This window comes from Saccostrea cucullata, unplaced genomic scaffold (genome assembly GCF_032062105.1).
Source record: "Saccostrea cucullata isolate Sc308-1 unplaced genomic scaffold, CSIRO_AGI_Scuc_v1 ctg5457, whole genome shotgun sequence".
Taxonomy (NCBI): domain Eukaryota; kingdom Metazoa; phylum Mollusca; class Bivalvia; order Ostreida; family Ostreidae; genus Saccostrea; species Saccostrea cuccullata.
The window spans coordinates 31,751-52,657 of NW_026933225.1; the positions used below are offsets into that span (position 1 = coordinate 31,751).

The 20,907-nt window shown below is 32.4% G+C and overlaps 1 protein-coding gene across 2 annotated transcripts; it reads right to left on the reverse strand.

The window, feature by feature from the left end:
• Positions 1-668: 668 nt before the first annotated feature.
• On the reverse strand, positions 669-19,565 carry LOC134237741 (uncharacterized). 2 transcript variants are annotated; one of them, XM_062719890.1, is made up of 4 exons: positions 19,471-19,565; positions 6,167-6,270; positions 3,793-3,991; positions 669-821 (listed from the first exon to the last, which is right to left on the reverse strand). In XM_062719890.1, exons 2-4 carry the CDS (start codon positions 6,215-6,217, stop codon positions 706-708), a joined length of 366 nt encoding a protein of 121 aa, XP_062575874.1. In that variant the 5' UTR covers positions 6,218-6,270; positions 19,471-19,565; the 3' UTR covers positions 669-705. The 2 variants fall into 2 exon arrangements, with proteins under 2 accessions (XP_062575874.1, XP_062575875.1); XM_062719891.1 differs by lacking the exon at positions 19,471-19,565 and adding an exon at positions 10,729-10,744.
• Positions 19,566-20,907: the final 1,342 nt, after the last annotated feature.

Here is a 20,907-nt window from a genome sequence, read left to right on the forward strand (position 1 = left end):
AATCACTGGTGTCCCCCCCCCCCCCCATCCCACCCTCCTTGATTTTTTTTTTCTTTTTCGCTTTGATATTTTGTAAACTTGTATACATACGCTATTTAAATTATCAACAACTAACGATATCAAGCACATATAGTCTTGGTTGGATATAAATCTAACCCCACGAAATACGATTTTCCACTAATTTTTTTGAAGGGGGGGGGGTGTTCGAAATAATTATTTGTGAACTGCACAATTCCCTCTTTCTTAAACATTAAATTTACGTTGTAAAATTTTATTTTTAATTCACCTCAAATTTCGAGTAAATACTAACAGTGCTACATGTACATGTATCATGCTAATTGAATGTATAGAGATACAGCTTCCTGTCATGGCTAAAAATAAACCGTACTGTACCGTCGGTTTTTCGCTGAAACAGTACAGTTTTTGCTCATTTGCATAATAAACGCCCACAAAAATTGTTCTGTATCGCAGTTACAGTATGCTTGACTTCAAAGGAAAACTCGCCAGGTCATGTCACAATACCTTTAAAACATAAATTTAATGAATTTTGGAATTTTATTTTGCACAAAACATCGGGATCCAACTCTCATAGCTTAAGTGCTGCCATACTTTTCATAAGTCACAATAACTAAAATGAAATCATTAATAACATCCACAGAAAATGTTTTCCATTAAAAAAAAAAAACACTTGTCATGTCGACGTCGCTACTTACAATTAAATATATCACTGCTAAGATAGTCTTGATCAGGACATCCAACTCTAAACGTCGTGCAGCTAACTTGTATAGGATTTCCAGGGGGATACAGAAGGAGACAATTTCCTGTTAAAAAGTATAGTATACCTTTTCGTATCAGACACAAGAAACAGTCTATATATATATATATATATATATATATATATATATATATATATATATATATATATATATATATATATATATATAAAGCACTAAAAAACCAACAACACTGTATATCCTAAATGTCGGATCTACCAAGTAGATACAAGGTCACGGATGAAAATTTATATAAAGCACTAAAAATGACCAACGACACGAACAATAAAAAATGTCAAATTTTCGGGACGCCCTGTCCCTTCCTCAGGACAAAGAAAAAAGTTAAAAAGTCATGAGAACAAAGAAAAAGAGAAACAAAAAACAACTAGCACTACTACTAAACTACTAAACACTATATATTTACATACTTAGTTACATGATTTGGAAATTTTTAAGAACACTATTAAAAAAAGAATCCGGACCGCTATGAAATGCGTCCGGTCTATCGGGTATACTCGGGTGAAGTGCGATTAACATAATTGAACGAATTAATTATGCTAATTAATAACGACAATCAGTAAATCGTACATTGTTTCATTCTCTCAAAATAGCGTAACTATACTTGATAAAGAATAAAGAAAAATAATAATAATATTATAGAAGGGGCATTTTAACATATGAATTATGATCAATTATAAATTTTAATTTGAAATGTTTTAGGACTAATTATCGGTAAAAATTGATTAATAATTAATTAACAAAGGCGTAAGCAATACCTAGTTATGTGGGTTGTTCGAGAGTTGGAAACTCAAATTAACAGTAGAGTTTACACTAAATTGAGAGAATAATCTTGTTTGGTATCATCAGGTATCGGGTCTAGTTTACGTTCATTCTGGTGAAGTCATTCAGTTTGTTAATACCATTGGGGCGGAATGACTTTAATCTGTGCATCCAGAACTTTTCTTTGCTTTTTCTCTGAGCGTCTGTCCATCTTGGGTTATGGTCAATCACTACTACTGTCATGTCCTCCCATTTGTGACCGTCAAGGTTGAAATGTTCCCCAACGGGTTCATTGAGTTTTTTGGTCCTAATGGTCGAACGGTGGTTATTGACTCTCCTGCGGAGATCTCCTGTTTCACCAATATACTGTTTGGAGCAAACTTTGCAAATGATGAGATAAATGCAGTTGTCAGTATGACAGGACAAATTCCCTAGTATTCTGTAGCTGCGGCCTGTAACAGGGCTGTTAAAACTGTCTGTGTCAGTGCTGTGCTTACAAAGAAGACATCTTCTGTCAGAGCAAGTTTTAAAGCCCCCGTTAGGTAATGGGTTGTCCAGTCTGGTTCTTACTACCATGTCCTTTAGGTTCCTATATATATATATATTTAAAAGTAAAAATCCAAAAATATCACAAAACAAAGCAGTAAATGTTTTGTGATATTTTTGGATTTTTACTTTTAAATATACCAAAAACTGTACCGATTCTTCATTTTGTTTTGAAATTATATATATATATATATATATATATATATATATATATATAGCACATTTTACAACAACTCTTAAACTAACATAACTGCCCTAAGTGAAGAAATATTAATATAGAAAGCACAAGGAAATTCACTTTTACATGGATACCCACTTCCGCCCCAGCCCGGGGTTGAACTCTCGACCTTCGGAATCTGTCTCCTAGCAGTGCAGGAACAGAGAGCTAGACCACTCGGCTATCTAGGCAAGTTAAAAAACTTGCTTTCGATGCCGATGGAATTCTCGCGGCGCTGCCCTACACTACACGGTCATTGAGAATAGAAGTGAGATACAGTTATTTAGACATTAGTTTTAACAGAGGATTGTTACCAATACATGTTGTAATGAAATTAATTATTATTTATAAAGCACATTTTACAACAACTCTTAAACTAACATAACTGCCCTAAGTGAAGAAATAGAAGAGTTGTTGTAAAATGTGCTTTATAAATAATAATTAATTTCATTCTATTCTCAATGACCGTTATTTTTTTAAACCCGAGTATTTTTTTAAAAGCCTAAGTCATGATATATTTTTAAAAATCACAAAATTAATTGAGTATAATCCATAGGAATAAATATGCATGTTTAAAGAATAAAGGAAAATCAGATATTTCAAGTTTTTTATTTATTATTATTTTTTTTTTCCCTTTTTCTTTAAAGGAAGTTTATTAACGAAGGCTAAAATATTGCCCGTGTTCAGGATAAGTACTTTAATGTTAAAAAAAAATGCTCGGGTTTGTTCTTCATGAATTATACATATAAGCGATAAATTTAATTTTTCGAAGGTGATTTCACGCAATATCAACAAAGGATTATTTTTTGTATGAAATAACAAAAATTATTTTTCTAACTTTTGAATTTTGATATCTATTAAAAGGAAAAAGATTTTGGGGATATAATTTGACAAAAGTTGAAAACATTTATGGACACTTATTTCTCAAAAAGAAAAACGAATATATTTTTTAGCGATTAGAATCGGACTATGCGACTTTAACTTTACGAATGAAATAAGAAGAAAAAATAGTTTTAAAAATAATGAAAATCGAAACTTTGTCCGAAGTTTTCTCTCTAAAATTATGTATTTACGTTTACTCTTGCATATTTTCTGCCGATTCAGGCTGAAATATTGCCGATTCCGCGTAAAACATCAATCAATCAATCAAATAATAAGATATGATTTTTTTTAGTTAAGATAAAGTATAATATGGTTATTTTAATAGAACAAAATATTTGATTTCAGCATCTGGTACATTCTAGCATTCCGTTTTTGTCGACTAAAAGCTTGGGTAAAGTATTCTAAATAGTGTCCACATATTTTAGAATACTTTAAGATAAACACGGATTCCTTCAATTTGATCAAATGAAGCTATTCTGTTCAAACTTATCTATGCATTTCTCTGGCATTACAATTACTATAAAGAAATGGCATTCCTATTTCATAACTACAAATTGAATCATAGTAACTGTTAGAGATGATAGTAGTGTAAACCTTTTTCGCCAAATTCTATTGTTCTGTCATAACAAAACTCAAGAAGAGTTGTTATGTATTCGTTTGGAATGCATAGGTACTGTAGTGTGTTGTTTTCATCATAAGAACAGTTAAGTCGGGCTCCAGCTGTGTTCCACTCTGATCGGTTTTTGGGACAGGAATCGACTTCATGAACAGGAAAACGGTACTGTGGTATCACCTGTAAGATTGATATTTGTATAGTTACAAAATAAACAGTGATTCAAGAAAATACGTACAATTACATAAATAGATACCGCACGGACCGGGAGGATCGCTCCCATCTCCATTCATTTATTTTTCAGATATATAAAATACTTAAAAAAAACATCAATATTATTTGCTTGTGACCCCGGAATGATTATGTCTAGTGCCCTTTTATAAGAAGTTTTTGGGTTGAACTCCCCCAAACTGAAAATGTATGGCTTGGACCCCCTCAATGGCAAAGTGAAATCTGCTTTTTAGGGACCTGCATATCAAGTGTCGAAATCATCTTGCTTATAAACAATAGATATGCCGTGACACCTTACTTCCACTCGCAACGACGAACTCAGCCATACAATATCGGTATTGCATGGTTTTATTTGGACTTCACATAAAAAAAATCAGTTGATAAGTACCATGCCTCTTACATTTATTACATTGCAAAAATCCTATCACTTAAATGTCAAGAAGTAGAAAATACTGCATTACATGTATATGTAATTTTATGCAAAACTCTAGCTATACTGTCTCAATTTCGTAAATGGTCCATAACTTTTTTTTGTGGTTTTCGTTTCCATGCTTCGCTCAGGCTTCATGATGACTCACAAAGGTACAGCGAAGAACGTAAATTAGAAGTTTATTACTAATTTCAATTATACCAAAAATTCTCTGTTAGAATTCCCTGAACATGATATAAAAATTCAACAGGGAAAATGCTCACATTTTATAGATATGACCAACTCTGCACTATCGTCGAACAGAATTCTCAACCCCGGGGCGGTGGTGGATTTCACAAATATGAGGTTAACTTCTCATTATAACTAGCAACAGTTCATCTGCTTGATACTGTGTGTTTGTATGCATGTTGTTTAAGGTCCCTCTTTTTCACACATGTAGAGAGACGCCACCATGCAATTGCCGGTGGAAAACTGCAAAGAACTATATGCGGTATATTGCATATATTTGCCCCCACAAAAGTCAAATTTTGAAAACTTCCTGAAATGTGCTGAATTCAATAAATTGTATGAGAAATATATAGATTAACACAAAATATTATTGTGTCAAAGCAGTGTATTCGCAATTTTTTGTTTTTATGACGTCACAAACTAGTCCGATTTTATATCCTTTTTTCAGAAAGAGGACAAAATGGACAAAATTTCAACAATTTTAGCTTTTAAATTTATAGAGCGCAAGTTTGTTCAGGAACAATATTGACATATTTCATTGATATTATCATTCTACACATTATATCAAAATATTGATCCTGAACACACATGCGCTCGGTGACTTTTACTCAAAATATCGACGAAATATGTACATTTTTCTGTATAATTTATTAAAAACTGAAATTTACGTCATGTGTGTGACGTCATTACATACATATGGCGTCATTACTTATGAAAATATTCAGTGTTTTGAAGTCAGCATATACTCCCCTGTTTAAGAACTTAATTAAATATATCTCCATCAAAGTTTGATTTGGGGGGCAAATATTGGTTATTACCGAATAAAGTTCTTTTGTCCATTATTCAGCACTTAAGGCCATTGGGCAGTGAGGGCCTTTTTCGAGCCAGCCTTCTGCAACACGGGACCTCGGTTTAAACAGCCTCATCCGAAGGAGAGTTCTCTACGTCCCATAGTGGAATTTGAACCTGTGACGTAAGAAACAGCTCCTCAAGTCGCGACTCTAGAGCAGACGCTCTAATCACTGCGCGACTCTGCTTGATTTTGATAACAGAGCAGGAAGGATCCCAAAAGATAAAAAATTCAACATATTAAAAAAAACTTTATTACACCCTGGATTCTGAATCGTTGCCTAGGAGACTTGTGTTTTATAACTGATAACACTTTTATATTTCTTAACAGTAGAAACGTTTTGCTCATATCTTATATGAATCTTGTTGGTTACTCTCATTTTAACAAGAACGGATTGAAAAAAAGTCTGAAACATAGTTGTTTTCTCTTTTAATGATATTCACAAAAAATATTCATATAAATGGACCATCCAAAGCGGAGAAAAAAATGCAAATGAATTAAAATAATCGTACTTAGCTCATCATATGGCCAGGAACGAAAAAAAAAGACAGCAATAGAACACCTTAAAAATCAATGTGACATAAAAGCTTATTTACGACAGTAAATATAAACTTACTTCAGAAGCAAAATAAAACAGCAGAACATAAAGAATCGCTCTCCAGTTCATCGTCAGTTTATTTGCCAGCCTTTGTACTTGTTGAATTATAGGAATATCTCAGCCTGTAAGATATTTATGCTAACCTTTAAATAAAGAAATTAATGGCCATAATATGTGTTTTTTATTTATATATAAAAGCAGTGTCCTTGGCGTTTTTTGAAGAAAAAATATTCTGGTGGTTAAAGTAAGCCTTTTTCACAAGAAATACAAATGTGAAATATAAAACCATAGCACCAGCTGTTCAGAGGTTGTGACCAAGATTAACGTTTTTAAAGTAGGAGAATATCCAGGGTCAAGGTCGAAGGGTCAAGATTGTTCGTTTCTAAAGAAAGGCCTTGTTACAAATATTACATATTGGAAGTATGAAAGCGCTGGCCCTTACCGTTCAAAAGTGGTGGCCAAGGTTAAAGTTAGTAAAAAGTAGGTGAAACCCCAAGGTCAAGGTAAAAGTTGAAAGTTGATGATATTGAATGTAAGGTATTGTCAGAAAGATAACATTTGTGGAGTATGGAACCTCTTGACCTTGCCGTTCAAAAGTCATTGTCAATGTTAAAGTTTTTTAAGTACTGAAATCTTCAGAGGATAAAATAATTGGTTTCAAATGCAACGTATAATTAATATCAAAAATATAAAAATCCTAGTATTTACCGTTTAAAAATTAGGACTAAAAAAATTTAGGATATTATGTGTAAAAGTGGACCCAATTCCAAGGAGAGGGCCGACGGGTCAATGTTCCTGATGTCAAATGTTAGGTCTTTTTACAAGGATTAAATATGTGAAGTAATAAAGTCCTAGTTCTTACTCTTCGCAAAGTATGGCCAAGGTTAAACTCCAAAGTGAAGGTCAAAGGGTCAAAGTTCTTGGTATTCTTTGAAGCGACTTTTCACAAGGATTACATATATGAAGTATGAAAGTCCTAGCCCTTACCGTTCAAGAGATATGGACAAGGTTAATGTTTTTTATATTACGGAAATCTCCAAGGTCAAGGTCATCAGGTCAAAGTTGTTGGTACTAATTGAAAGGTCTTTCACAAATAAAAAATATGTGAAATTAATATAAAAGTCTTCGTATATAACGTTCAAAAGATATGACCAAAGAAAAGTTGAGATCTTTTTTGTAAAAATGAGTCAAACTGCAAGGTCAAGGTCCAAAGGTCAAATTTAGTTGTACCCAAAGAAAGTTTTTGTCACAAGGAATACAAAAGTTAAATATGAAAGTCATAGCTCCACTAAATCAACAAACAGACATACAGACAGATCGACAGACAGAGGGACGGACACAACAAAAATATAAACCACCGAAACTTCGTTTACGGGGGCATAAAAAGGCTAATTGCGAACATTAAACGTATTATCAGAATCATTAAATACTATTATTATATATAGACATGTACTACATGTATGTTATTTTGGAATTTGTTGAATCTTTTTTTCAAAATGGAAACAGTAGCGATATCTTGGAAGAGAAAAAGTCTCTACGGGATATATAGGATCATCATACGATAAAAGATCGAAAACAGCGCATTGTTTTGTGCGCAATAAATTTACCATGCTCCTTGTACATTTCTGTATGAAAATAAAGGCCGATTTATTTATTTTCTGAAATATGTTATTCAAAATTTTGCTTAACATAGATTGTATTGGCCAAAAAAAATGAACAAAGTTACAAAATGTTAAATTTAAATTACACGCAAGCGATAATTAAGTTTGTAACTATAATGATACAAAAATAATTGAAAGAGTTTAACTCATCGACTGTGTCATAAGATTAAGTTTTTTTAAAATGTTTTAGCTCAGTGGCTTGACCGTGCTAAATTTAAAAATGATTTTTTTGTAATTCCATTACAAGGCATGCTATTTTCAGTGATTCATGTTAAGTTCTTTAATAAACGTTCTCAACTGTGACAAAACATTTACTGTTTCTGCATCAGGATGTGTGTCACATTACTTATGTTACAACCCTAGTATACATACTTTGGGCACTTTAAACATTTAAGATGACTCAGAAATCCACTGATAAAAGGAATCCTTGGAGTTTTTTTTTCATTATTCATTTTCTTATGGTAATTAATTATCCGGCCAAATTAACAAAAAAGGGAAAAAAACAAATTAAACACATATTCAATATATAATTTTTATAAAATGTAAGATCAATTAAAAGATGCGAAAAATACCGGTGGATTGGATCAGGTAATTGTTGATGTTTTAGGATATTTTAAATGATTAGCTTATAAAGAAGGAAGGATAAAACAATGAAAAACTAAGTGGGAATGCAAAATAAGTACGATTTTTTCGAGTACATTCTCTGGGGTGAAGTGAATGCGAGGAACACGTATGTCATTTTAAAAACATATGTTTTCATGCAAACAATGAGCCCTTCAATCTCTCTGACATACATCCGGAAATGTTTGAGTATCTCTTCAATTTTTATTATTTGGATGGATACTTCATCATTCTAAGACATAGAAAATGTCTCTAAGTATACTGAAAGAAATACTCATAATTCTAAAACAAACACATTTCTATTTAATGCATTGCTCAATATTTTTCGTTAAAAAAGATTTTAATCATTAACATTGATTAAAAATTCACCTTAAAATACATTCATAAAAATCAAGTACTTTTGTTTTACTTACTACCATGTTCTTTAAAAACTGTTTGGATATCTAGAAACGGTCACAATGATGCCAAAACAATAAAAGTCCTTGTCATTTCGTACCTCCCCTCCCTCACTCTTTGAAACACCAGAGTACAGGTGTCAAAATTATACTACGTGAACCTTCTTATTTTGTTAAATGGGACTGACCACCTTTCTCGTATTGGCATAAAATACTGTTGTTACCAAATATAGGACAGGGTATACTATTTGCAGTCTGAAAACGTTAAAACAAATTCGACAACTTTCGCCAAGTCATAGTTTTGCATAAGAAATTATACTATTGATTTCTTTGTTTCGCCCCCATTTTAATTTGCATTAATGAGGATAGGGCTAAAGGGGTAAAAATAAAACTGGGCGAAAATTTACTTTTATTCATTAACTATATCATATTGTTGAATGGAACGTTCTTGAAAGAAAATATGAAATATGCTATGATATAAACCTCTAACTGACGAAAAATATACAACTATAATTTTATGATTAATCAGCATCCTAATGTAATATGTTCAGCTGATCTGTGTAATCAATAATAGTAATACTTGTAATAGCAGATTTCACTGAAGCTCTACATGTAATATACGTATGCACAATACTTCCGTGGATCATTCTCATTGCAAAGTTTTTCTAAAAGACGCTTTTCCGAATTAGTCATTGAAAGAAGAGCTTTTCAAAAAAGTGACAGATTATTTTTCTTTAATTTCAATTTTAAGTTCACATTTTTTTCTTTCAATAGTGTAAAAAATCAGTTTTATTAATAAACCAAATTATGGATAAAACATTTTTTTTCTTTCAATAGTGTAAAAAATCAGTTTTATTAATAAACCAAATTATGGATAAAACATTTATGTAGAAATCTTTTCTCTTTGACTTGTTGTGAAATATGAAGCTATTATGAATCTTTCATAAAATTTTAAACAGTGAAATAATTTAACATGTATTTAATTAACTACTGAATGAAAGTGAAATTTGTCATGATGAGAAAAATATTTTTCTCTTCTCAAAAGGTGTTGTAAAATACTGTTTGGCCTTTTTAAAAATAGAACAAGATGTGTTTGTGTACACTATGCGCCCGACAGGAACAAATTTCGAAAAAAAATTCCATTTTTAGCATACAGGTCACAGTCAAGGTCACAAGTTCATTACCTTTTGTAATATTTGAAACTCAGAAAGAACCTAATTAGTAGAGTACGCATACCAAAAATATAGTCTTTATAATTCATGGTTCTTAATTTATGGTAAAGGTCCAAAAAAGCTTAATTTTTCATAAATGTCACAGTCTAGGTCACAAGGTCATTGCATTTGTGTCATTTGAAAAAGCGTAATTACCGAACTAAATACAAAGTCTCTTTATTTCATGGTTTCAAAATTCTCGAGAAGATTAAAGATTGAAGACAAAAAATATTGTTAGCATATAGGTCACAGCCAAGCTCACAGGATCATTGACCTTGGTGTCATTTATTAAAATCTTAATTAGTGGAGTATGGATGTCAAATATGAAGTCTCTATCTTTCAAGGTTCCAAAGGTATGGCGCATGTTAAGTTTGCAGACAAACAGAAAAAAAGTACAGGACAAATCAAATATACGCCATGGTTCTATTGACCCAGGCACATAAAAAGAGAAACTAAAATAAGAATATAAAAAAAATCAAAAGTTTGAATTTAAATATGGAATTGATTTACTTGAAAAACATTTTATTAAATACATTTTCTCATGTTTTGTATTTCTTAAAATATTGATTTAAAAAATCCTTTCCTACTCGTGAAATAAAATCCATCTACTGAACATATTACACATGTACACATGTACAGCTGTATATTCTATTCAATTAGAGCATTCATAAATACATTCTCTCAAGCCTTACTTTCCCAGTAATACATTTCCTAAAACAGAGGGGAAGGGCTAAATGATTTTTATTTTTTTAAATGCTATACAGACTAGAAAATAATGTATACTCCGCTGCTATTCAAGTGATTTCGACAAAAAATTATTGGTCGTTTCTGTTATGGTCTTGTTGACTAATAAATTAGGTTCCCCTCTTTGTTTCGTATGATATCATTTTGATAGCAATGAATGTATTTTGAGCTACAATGTAATGTTTTCTCGAACGTTTTAGTCTACTTACCTTGATAGTCTCATAGGCGTCGTATCCGATGGGGGGCGGGGGGACTTCGCCACTTTTTTACAAAGATAGACATAGTATAGGCATTTGAAATTCGGGTTTACCTTTTTTGATGGTTTAGCCTTCCCCTCCCCAACGTTCAATTTCCTTTCGACGCCCATGAGCCTATTCAGTTTATGCTTGCATTAAAAACATAAGTTCGTAAAAAAAATAATGTACTAAAAGCTTTTGCAATATTGATACATGCATATAATGGTTTGTTAGCAACAGAACAGTAATAAAGTAAGAAAAACAAGTTCGGATCTCTGTTATTTTATGTTTTAGACTAGTGCATGTTGATATGTACTGTTTCCATTGTTAGATAATAAATGTTAAGATAGGCGTCGCGTCCCCAGAGGCAGCCTCACAGTAATACATATTCTAAAAGATAGAGAAATGGCTACATGATTTCTGTTGCAAAATGCTCTATATATACAGACTAGAATTGAATGTATACTCCGCCGCTTATTCAAGTATTTTCGACATAAAACGGCTGGTCGTTTCAGTTACACTTTTGTTGCTCTTAAAAGTTGGGGTTTATTTCCTTGTATAGTATATCATGTCGAACGCAATAAATAAATTTAATAACAATTACATGCCTATAAAATCAAAGGTCTTAGACTTTTTAGGTCACCTGAGTAAACTCAGGTGACCTATTGCTATCCGTTTTTGTCCGTTGTCCGTCTTGTGTTAACATTTAAACATGTTCAGCTTCTTCTCTGAAACCACTGAACCAATTTCAACCAAATTTGGCACAAAGCATCTATGGGTGAAGGGAAACAAAAGATGTGAATTTTATGGTCCCCACCCCCTGGGGCCTTAGGGGTGTTGCCAAAACCACTCAAATTAATGCAATCTTTAAAAATCTTCGTCTTTACTCCTGGACATCAAGCAGTCAAACCGTTTGCATGATTGTAATCAGCAATGAGTCCTCTACCAAAATTGTGAAATTCATGGCCCTAGGGTCAGGGGTTCTAGTGCTAAAGCGGGGCTAAAAAAGTATATAGTGAAAAAGCAATATTTCTTTGAAAATCTTCTTCTTTGCTCCTGGGCATTAAATAAACTAACTTAGTTCAAAGTTATGATGAGCAATAGTGCCTTTACCAAAATTGTAAATTTTATGGCCCCAGGGTCAGGGGTTCTGGAGTTAGAGCGGGGCTCTATTGATTATATAATGAAAATACATGAATTCTTTGAAAATCTTCTCCTCTGCTCCTAGGTATTAAATAAACTAACTAAGTGCATAGATATGATGAGCTAGAGTGCCTTTACCAAAATTGTGAATTTTATGGCCCCAGGGTCAGGGTTTCTGGTGTTAAGGTGGAGCTCTATTGATTATATAGTGAAAATACATGAATTCTTTGAAAATCTTCTTCTCTGCTCCTAGGTATTAAATAAACTAACTAAGTGCAAAGTTATGATAAGCAAGAGTGCCTTTACAAAATTGTGAATTTTATGGCCCCTGGGTCAGGGGTTCTGGTGTAAAGGCGGGACTCTATTGATTATGTAGTGAAAATACATGAATTCTTTGAAAAGCTTCTTCTCTGCTCCTAGGTATCAACTAAACTAACGAAGTGCAAAGTTATAATGAGCAAGGGTGCCTTTGCCAAAATTGTGAATTTTATGGCCCCAGGGTCAGGGGTTCTGGTGTTAGGGTGGGGCTATATTGATTATATAGTGAAAAGATATTAAATTTTTGAAAATTTTCTTTCCTGTTCCTGGGTATTAAGCAGATAAACTACCTATATACTTATGATGAGCAAGGGCCTTTAGAATTGGGAATTTCAAGGCCCCATGGTCAGGGGAACCATGGGGGGGGGGGGGGTTCTGTACTTATGCTAAAAAAGAATGGTATGAAATCTGCTCATTGGTATTAATCAAATATTTTTGAAAAGCAAGGATGCATTTTCAAAAATTGTGCAATGTGTGGGTTTAGGCCTAAGGGTCTGGGGCCCGTTTCATCAAAGGTCGTACGCCCAGTCGTAGCGCTACACCGGCGTAAAGTCGGGACTAGCACGAAAATTTGCGTTTCATTAAAGAGTGTATCGTTACGCCTGACTAAATTTAGGCCAAACTTTTACGTCTACTCAAGGGTAGGCGTAAGTACGGGCTTAAAGTTAAAATTAAGCAATTTTACTGATTTTAAAACAATTAAACGAGTTTTAAAGAAAAAGTACGGTTCTAAGAAGTCTTTAAAATACAAAGATAGCATTTTTTAATTATACATTCCGTGAAGTGGGGGGGGGGGGGCTGTTATAACCTTTTTGGTTGATTGAAGTAACCTAATAACGTACTTCATATTTTAATAGAATTCTTCTCAGAAGAAAAGATTGTCTTATTAGAGATTTCAACCACCATTTCTAACGTTTTTGACAAAGCATTCACACACACATTTGAGTGTTGTATTGTATGTATAAGATGTTGTAAATCGAGTATAGTGACTACACTTATAACTATAATTATACCCCCGCTTTATGTCCGTCTGTTGCGCTTTTGGGTGCCCATCTCTTATCCACAACTCCTCTCTTACCACTGAATGAAATTTCACAGAATCTTTATTAAATATTGTCATTGTAAATTAACTTACTTTTTAATCGGACTCTTATTTTAGGTTTTACATAGTAAAACATGGACACTGCCATTATATTCCTAAACGAGGCGGGAGATTCATTAGAATTGTCTATTTTGATTTTAAAAAATCTTTTCCCCAAAATATTTTTTTTTGGAAAAAAAAAACCATTGGTTTCAAAAGCACAATCATCCTTTTTCTGGTAATTTTCTACATTTAAATTACAGAAAAAATAATAGATCATAAATTAAAATATACAACTGTAGGATTTTTTATTACCATGTTCGAAGAGTCTTTCTTAATTACTCCTCGTCCACATGTGTGGATCCCGAGGGGATCGAAGAGAGAGTTCATAACCTCTCGAATTTGCAGAATATTCAACATTTTATGTACAGAAATAGAGGCGAAGGTAATTATTTTTCTAGGTATCTGGGCAAGTGAAGTCCCCAGTGAATCTAAAACGCAACCCTGAGGGAGTCTCATGGACAATAAGAGATTTTTAAATGGGGAAAATATTACTTTTATTATATCGATGTAACACGATGATAATTACACAGTTAAGTTCAAGAAATTAATTATTCCTTATTTTTTTTTTCCAGACAAATATTGATGCAGAAGACATCTATCTTTATTTTTTCATGATTTTGTCTGAAAGAGTAAATCTTACATCCTATGAGATAATCTGAGCGCATATAAAGCACATTATAGGATAACAGTATACATTTTTTAAATTTCCTGCATAACTTACATTTTAATGAAAAACAAAATAAAGACTAACTGTAGACTATTTTTAAAGACAGGGATCATACAAGCAGAGAATTTATGTAAAAATACCTTTGTAGTAGTTTTTTTTGGAATCTCCCTCTCTGTCTCTCTCTGCGTACTTGAAAAACGGTTCATCAATTTTAAGCTCTAGATAGTAAAGAATCTTTGTCTATAACTGTATGAACCTGCAATCTAGTACTAGTATTCGAAATTGTTTTATGAAGCTTTGTGCCATTTTGATAAACAATAATATTATAATGAATCATTTGAATTGACAAAAATTTAATAGACTTAGAAAGGATTGTCTTACGTGAACCTTAGTAGTAGATGTGTAGTATTTATTTCTTGACTCAATATGGGTACATATGAAAACTTTTTATACATTATTTTTGCTTGCAAGTATACATTTCTTATAAAAATATATAATTTTAAAAAAATGTTAAAAATACTGTCTCAAACTTAATCATTAGTATTTTTCAGTAGAGTCGAATTAAATTTTCAAATTTATTATTAAAGGCGAAGGCATTAATTTGTTTTAATTTCGGAAAGGGGGGCTGTAAAATTCCAAAATAAATGAATTACCTTTATACAGAAATATATACACATGTACGATCATTTTCTTACTTTCAATCTATGACTTTTATTATTGAAGTTTTTTAAAAAACGAAAATCGATTTCTTATAAGATGCATATATCTCCTACATTACTCTATTAATCCGTGCATGTATCAATCAGTGCAGGTAATCATTAATCTATAATTTATGTTATTCTGTAATTTGATGTGCTACAATATTACACTATATGTTTTAACACAGTGGACAATGTTTATGTTTTAGCGCCTGCGCAATGCTGCGTTGTCAAGGACTTAGTCCTGCGACTAAGCGTATATTTTACGACTAGACTTACGCCACTTGGTGAAACGCAAATTATGCCCGACTAAATTTTGGCGTAAGCCCCGGAATTATGCCTAAGTTAAGGCTTAAATCTATGACTTTTGATGAAACGGGCCCCTGGGGTTCATGTGTGGTAGGGGTACTACTGATTATAGCTGAATATTACTGATTAGTTGAAATGCATTTTTTGTTCCCCTACCCTGCCAATGTGTATTAAGTAACCAAACTAAGCAATTGCTAAGTGTATAATTTTGATGATCAATGGTGCCTCTTTCAAAATTGTGAATGCCATAGCATCTGGCTTAAAACATGAATCAAATTCAATCACTGGAATGTTGTTGCATAATGCTCAGGTGACATATAAGGCCCATGGGCCTCTTGTTTCTTTATTTTTACACTTAAATAAATGAATATACCGATAGCTTATTTATTATTAAATCATGCATTTAACCTATTGCCACTTACAGTACATTGAATGTAATTCAGTAAGAAACGGTATATTCTTGCATCATTTCTTGATGGTGTTTAAAGATTAAATCTTTGTAATTTTGCGTTGGATTACAGTAGAAAAACACAGTGTCAATCATGTGCCTCAAATCATCTTAGCATACCATATTACATGTACATGTAAATATTGTACCTGACTAAATCATTGATAGTTCTTTAAAATGAGCAAGAAAAAATATAAACATGTTCTCGGCAGTTTGACATTTTGTCATACAATCAAAATAAAAAAGAATTAAACTGTGTCATCCATGTACACATTTTCACATTGCACACGTAGTTGTTTCCCTCTAAATATACTTTTTCTTAAATCTGGGTAAGGACAATGAACCCATGTATGTGTCGAACTACCAGTATGTATGATCAATGAAAAAGCTCAGTTGAGTCTGTGTCCAGGGGGTCACTATTTATTTACTATTTATTTTATTGATACGCTGTTACCGGTCTGTAAGAAAAAAAAATCAAATAAATTATTCATTGTCCCCGCTTTCACTCAGAAATGGGTATATTATTTCGGTCCGTAAACGTCAGTCTGTCTGTCGTTTTGTCTTTCTGTCTTATTGTCTAAAGTAAACCCCTTTGTTTATGTGTCACAGCTACTGTATGCTTCTTGTCGTGATCGGCTTAAAAGGACTTTTCTTTCTGCAGTTCTTTATGCATAATAATGGCGGAACTATTTATTTATGAAAAACATCATTCAACATTAGAGTAACCTTACATTTTCTCGGATTATTGGAGCAAAGTTTTCGAAAAGTCAACTTTAGGTTATATGCAGGTGATAAATGTTTATTGTTAAAAAAAATTACAAAGTCCATAATAAAAGATTTCTTTCTCATGAAAATTTGTCATTAGATAAGTTTTAGAAAGTTTTAGATCAATAACATGACCATGCTTAATTTAAAAAAAAGTCTTTTGTGCCATTTTCAAAACATGGAGTTTTCAGATTAGCTCTTTAGAAATAACACATTTCCAGCGTGAAAGATTAAATTTATGACATCTACCTAATTTGTTGTGTGTTAGATTATTTATAGGAAGATCCTAGTATCCAGAGTTTGGACACTTTGAGGCGATTAAGAAACCCACTGATTGTAAAAATCCGTACTTTCACTGTTATTTCCATGAATGTAATGAATGGTCTTGCCAAATTAAAAAAAAAGTAAATTATGTCTAAATGTGTTAATTTCTAGTATCAATTTAAAATAGTTAAAAGACGGGTCGAGCTGGGAGTTTTCATGTTTCAAGATTCGTGGAATGATTAAGGCAGGAAGGAGGAAGGATAAAAATAGAGAAAAAATAAATTGGAATAGAAAACACTTAACTATCTTCTCTGGTGTGTGTGCAATGTATAATTTTAAGAACATTAAATGACACAAACGATAAAACCTTTAATCTATCCCACTGGTATCTGGAAATATAGGATTAACACACAGACAGTTATTTTTATAATGAGGATGGTTATTTCATTACTTTAACCCATAAATAATCGTTCTAAGTGTACTAAAAATAAACACCAAATTTTTTAATCAACGTATTTCTATTTTATGCCTTGATAAATTTTTTTTCTATGAAAAATTACAGTCATCAAAATTAAGTGTGAAATGCATTTTTATAAAAATCAGAAACAGTTCTTGTAACTTTGAACCAAAATAATTTAAAATTGTCTGCAAATCTAGAAATAATTACAATAATGACCCTAAGCAATAACAGTAATGGTCATTCGTAATTCACCTAACTCCACATCCTTTCCTCGAAATACCCATGTTCAAGTGGGTTTATGTTACGTAACTATTCTTGTATATTTACATTTCCAATGTCTTTGTCCGAGATAAAATTACCAAATGTAAATGTAATTTATTTCCTCGTGAATGTTTTGGCGCGGTTCAAAAAAAACCACGTGCAGGGCGGGACAAACAACTAGACAGAAGCAGGTCTTGGAGCACGTGGATTGGCGAAATCAAAGCATGTAAATATAAGGAATAACTGTCTTATTCCTTAAATCTGGCATGTTTCATCGTTTTTCTCTTACTGCCACTTATATAGGACAGAGGATACTTTTTTATTCTGAAAACTTAAAAGTAATCCAACAAACGTTAAAACTCAAATTAATTTATTTCAAAAGTGATTAAGTCACTTTTGTAAAGGTAACTTTCTCCCAAGCAAATCTATGTATGCTACAATTTCAACCTCGGAATAAAAGATAGGCGTCTTGAATTATATATTCATATAAACATCCTCATGTCCTCTGTTCAGCTGATATGTCTGATCAACACATGTATTATATTTAACTGAAGCTGAACATGTCATTATGCACATCATTTGCAGGGAGGTTTTCTTTGAATTATTTATGCACATATATTTTAATAAGCATAATGCTTGATGGATATTTTCAAGTAAGAATTTTGGATTTACATAGAAATGTATATAATATTGTTGCTAATTTGCTTGCTATTTAATATAACTCTCGATAATTATCACTCATATGGACACGCCACCACTTACCAGTGGAGAGCTGCAATTTTTGACCTAAAGTCGGCACTTACTGCCTTTGATCAGTAAGGGATTTTTTTCATGTTAGCAGGTACTACGAAGCAATACCTTATACGGTCTCATCAAAATGGTCTTTAGGTCCTACAGTGGGAGTGGAACCAACGACGTAAGAATCTACTCTTACTCCACCACTAGAGCAGACTTTCTAACCACTAAGCAAACCGGGTGAATACATTGCCAGTGGGATAAGGTATATATTGGAATTTCTTATATATATATTTTTTGAATTTTTTATGATGGGATATTTCCACCGTTTCAATATCATAATTAGAATATATTAGTGAATCTATTGTGATTTTCTTCCAGTAGCATTGTGTACTGTAAATAAAAGTCATTTCTCTGCATAAATGTATGGCTTTAGAAAGCTGTTAATTTCATTCGTCAGTTTTTAAGTAATCGTTTCAGAATGGCTCATCTGGTTCCTCACTTAAGGGCATACGCAAGGTACCTTGCCTACTGATGATCTTTCATGATATTCTATATTTTAACTTATAATACCATTACATATTCTTAGACAAAAAATCAACATGCATTACCAGAGGTTTTGAAGAGCTATCAGATTTTGAAAATTTTTGCATCATTCAAATAAAAATGTACAAAAATGACGTAACACGAATTCCAGATTTTTTTTCATCAAAAAGTGTTTATGAAGAGGGGTATAAAACAATATTTAGGCATTAAAAATGCTGCTCACAAGTCTTTCTTTTAGCAGAACTCTTAAACTCTAGTGGAGAACCCAATAATGTTCAAACTACGTTGCGTTTGACCTTAAGTTTTGTTTCTCCCTGAATTCTCTCCGCCATTTAAAACCAAACAGAAGCATGGTTACGGCAGAAATATTGCGTTTTTGTTTAACTTTTACACTAGTCTATTTGTTTTAAAGTAAATTGATTCTGTAGTTTTTAATTTTGAGATAAGAAGCTGATATGAATCTTACATTACAATGTCAACAATCAAAATTGAAGTAACTAATGTATCTGTTAAATGAAAGGAAATGTATGGTTATAACGAACAGGATTCAAGCTAAAAACTCCATTCAATCAAAAAGCAGAAGCAGAGCAAATATGGACCTGTGAACCATCAGAAAAATATAAATTAAAAAATCGTGAAACACATTTCAGATACATCTAATTTTATCTAATAATAAACACATTTCTCAACTCTTACCTTTCGAGTGATGTATCTTCTTAAACTGAGGGATAGTCTACATGATTTCCATTTTTAATGACATGCAGAGTAGAATTGAATGTATACTCTGTCGCTTATTCATGTAATTTAGATAAAAATGGCTAGTCATTTCCGTTCTCAGATTTGTTGACTTAAATGTTTGATTTAATTTCCTTGTTTCGCATGATATAATGTTTATTACAATAAACATTTTGAATAACAAATATATGTTTAATTGAAGGTTTTATACTTTTTAATTTATTTTCTCTTTTCTCTATAATTGCATTTCAAATATCACTTCTTTAATATAATAAATGTACTAAAAGCTGAATACTGATACACTGTAACCAGTCTGTGAGTAAATTTTTCATTTCAATCGTGTCTTGTCCCCGGCTTATACTAAAGGTAGGGATTTTTTTTGTCTCTTTGTTCGTCAGTCCATCAGTCCGTCTGTACTTCTGTCTGTCACACCTTGTTTCTGTGCGATATCTTGAGAAGACTTTGAGCATTAGCAATAAAATTTAATTTCATATCACAACTTCCTCTTGCCTGCGGAAGACCCCTTTTGATTTTGAGGTCAAAACTCCAAAGTTTAAGTTCATCGATTTATACATTTTCCCTGTATGTAAAACTTTCATTTTCGAGCAATTTCTCAAGATGATTTTGTAATGAAATTTTTATACCGAAACTCCTTTTGGCCCTGCCTCCTTTTAAAGTGTCCTGTTACCACCCCTCTATGCCCCGGGACCCAACAACACCGCTACAAATCGACTGTTTACATTAAGCAGGGGGGGGGGGGGGGGGGGGGGGGGGACATGTATTCTCCCAATTAGTTTGCTAATCTAGTTTTCAAAGAAGTTTTTCGGAGGGAGGGGACAAACATTCGGGAAGGAATTTAGGCTCTTAATTGGAACTTTTTGACTTATTGTGAACGTAACTTATTATATCTTTTTAAAGCATAGCAATATTGATGAAATTTAACATTTCTATATCCCTGGACGCTTGAAAAGCGGGAAGGTATATAGTTATCGGTATGTCCGTCCATCTGTCTGTAGTATGCATTCAATTCTACGCTTGATGTCATTTGAAAATGAAAATTATGTAGCCTATCCTTCAGTTTTAGAAGATGCATTACTGGAAAGGTAAGAGTTGAGAAATGTGTTTATGAATAATTAAATTAAATTCGGGGTATTCTATGTTTTGTAGATGTATCAGGAATTTATTTCACGAGTGGGAAAGGGATTTTTTTTATTAATATTTTTCTGATGTCCGTCCGTTCGTCTGTCTGTTACGCTTTGGGGTTCTCTTCTCTTATCCGCAACACCTCATACCACTGAATGAAATTTGATGAAACTTTCAAAGAATCTTAATAAAATATTGCCTTTGTCCACATCATGTTTTGCTTTTTAATCTAACACATATTTTGGATTTTTCTCA

What these genes read in the sequence shown, in the direction of transcription:
- LOC134237741 (XM_062719890.1), bottom strand. Translation starts at nt 6,217, where the DNA reads ATGAACTGGAGAGCGATTCTTTATGTTCTGCTGTTTTATTTTGCTTCT. An exon ending in TGTTTTATTTTGCTTCTGAA is followed by an intron (nt 3,992 to 6,166) that starts GTAAGTTTATAT and finishes TCAATCTTACAG; the next exon opens with GTGATACCACAGTACCGTTT. An exon ending in AATAGAATTTGGCGAAAAAG is followed by an intron (nt 822 to 3,792) that starts GTTTACACTACT and finishes ACTTTTTAACAG; the next exon opens with GAAATTGTCTCCTTCTGTAT.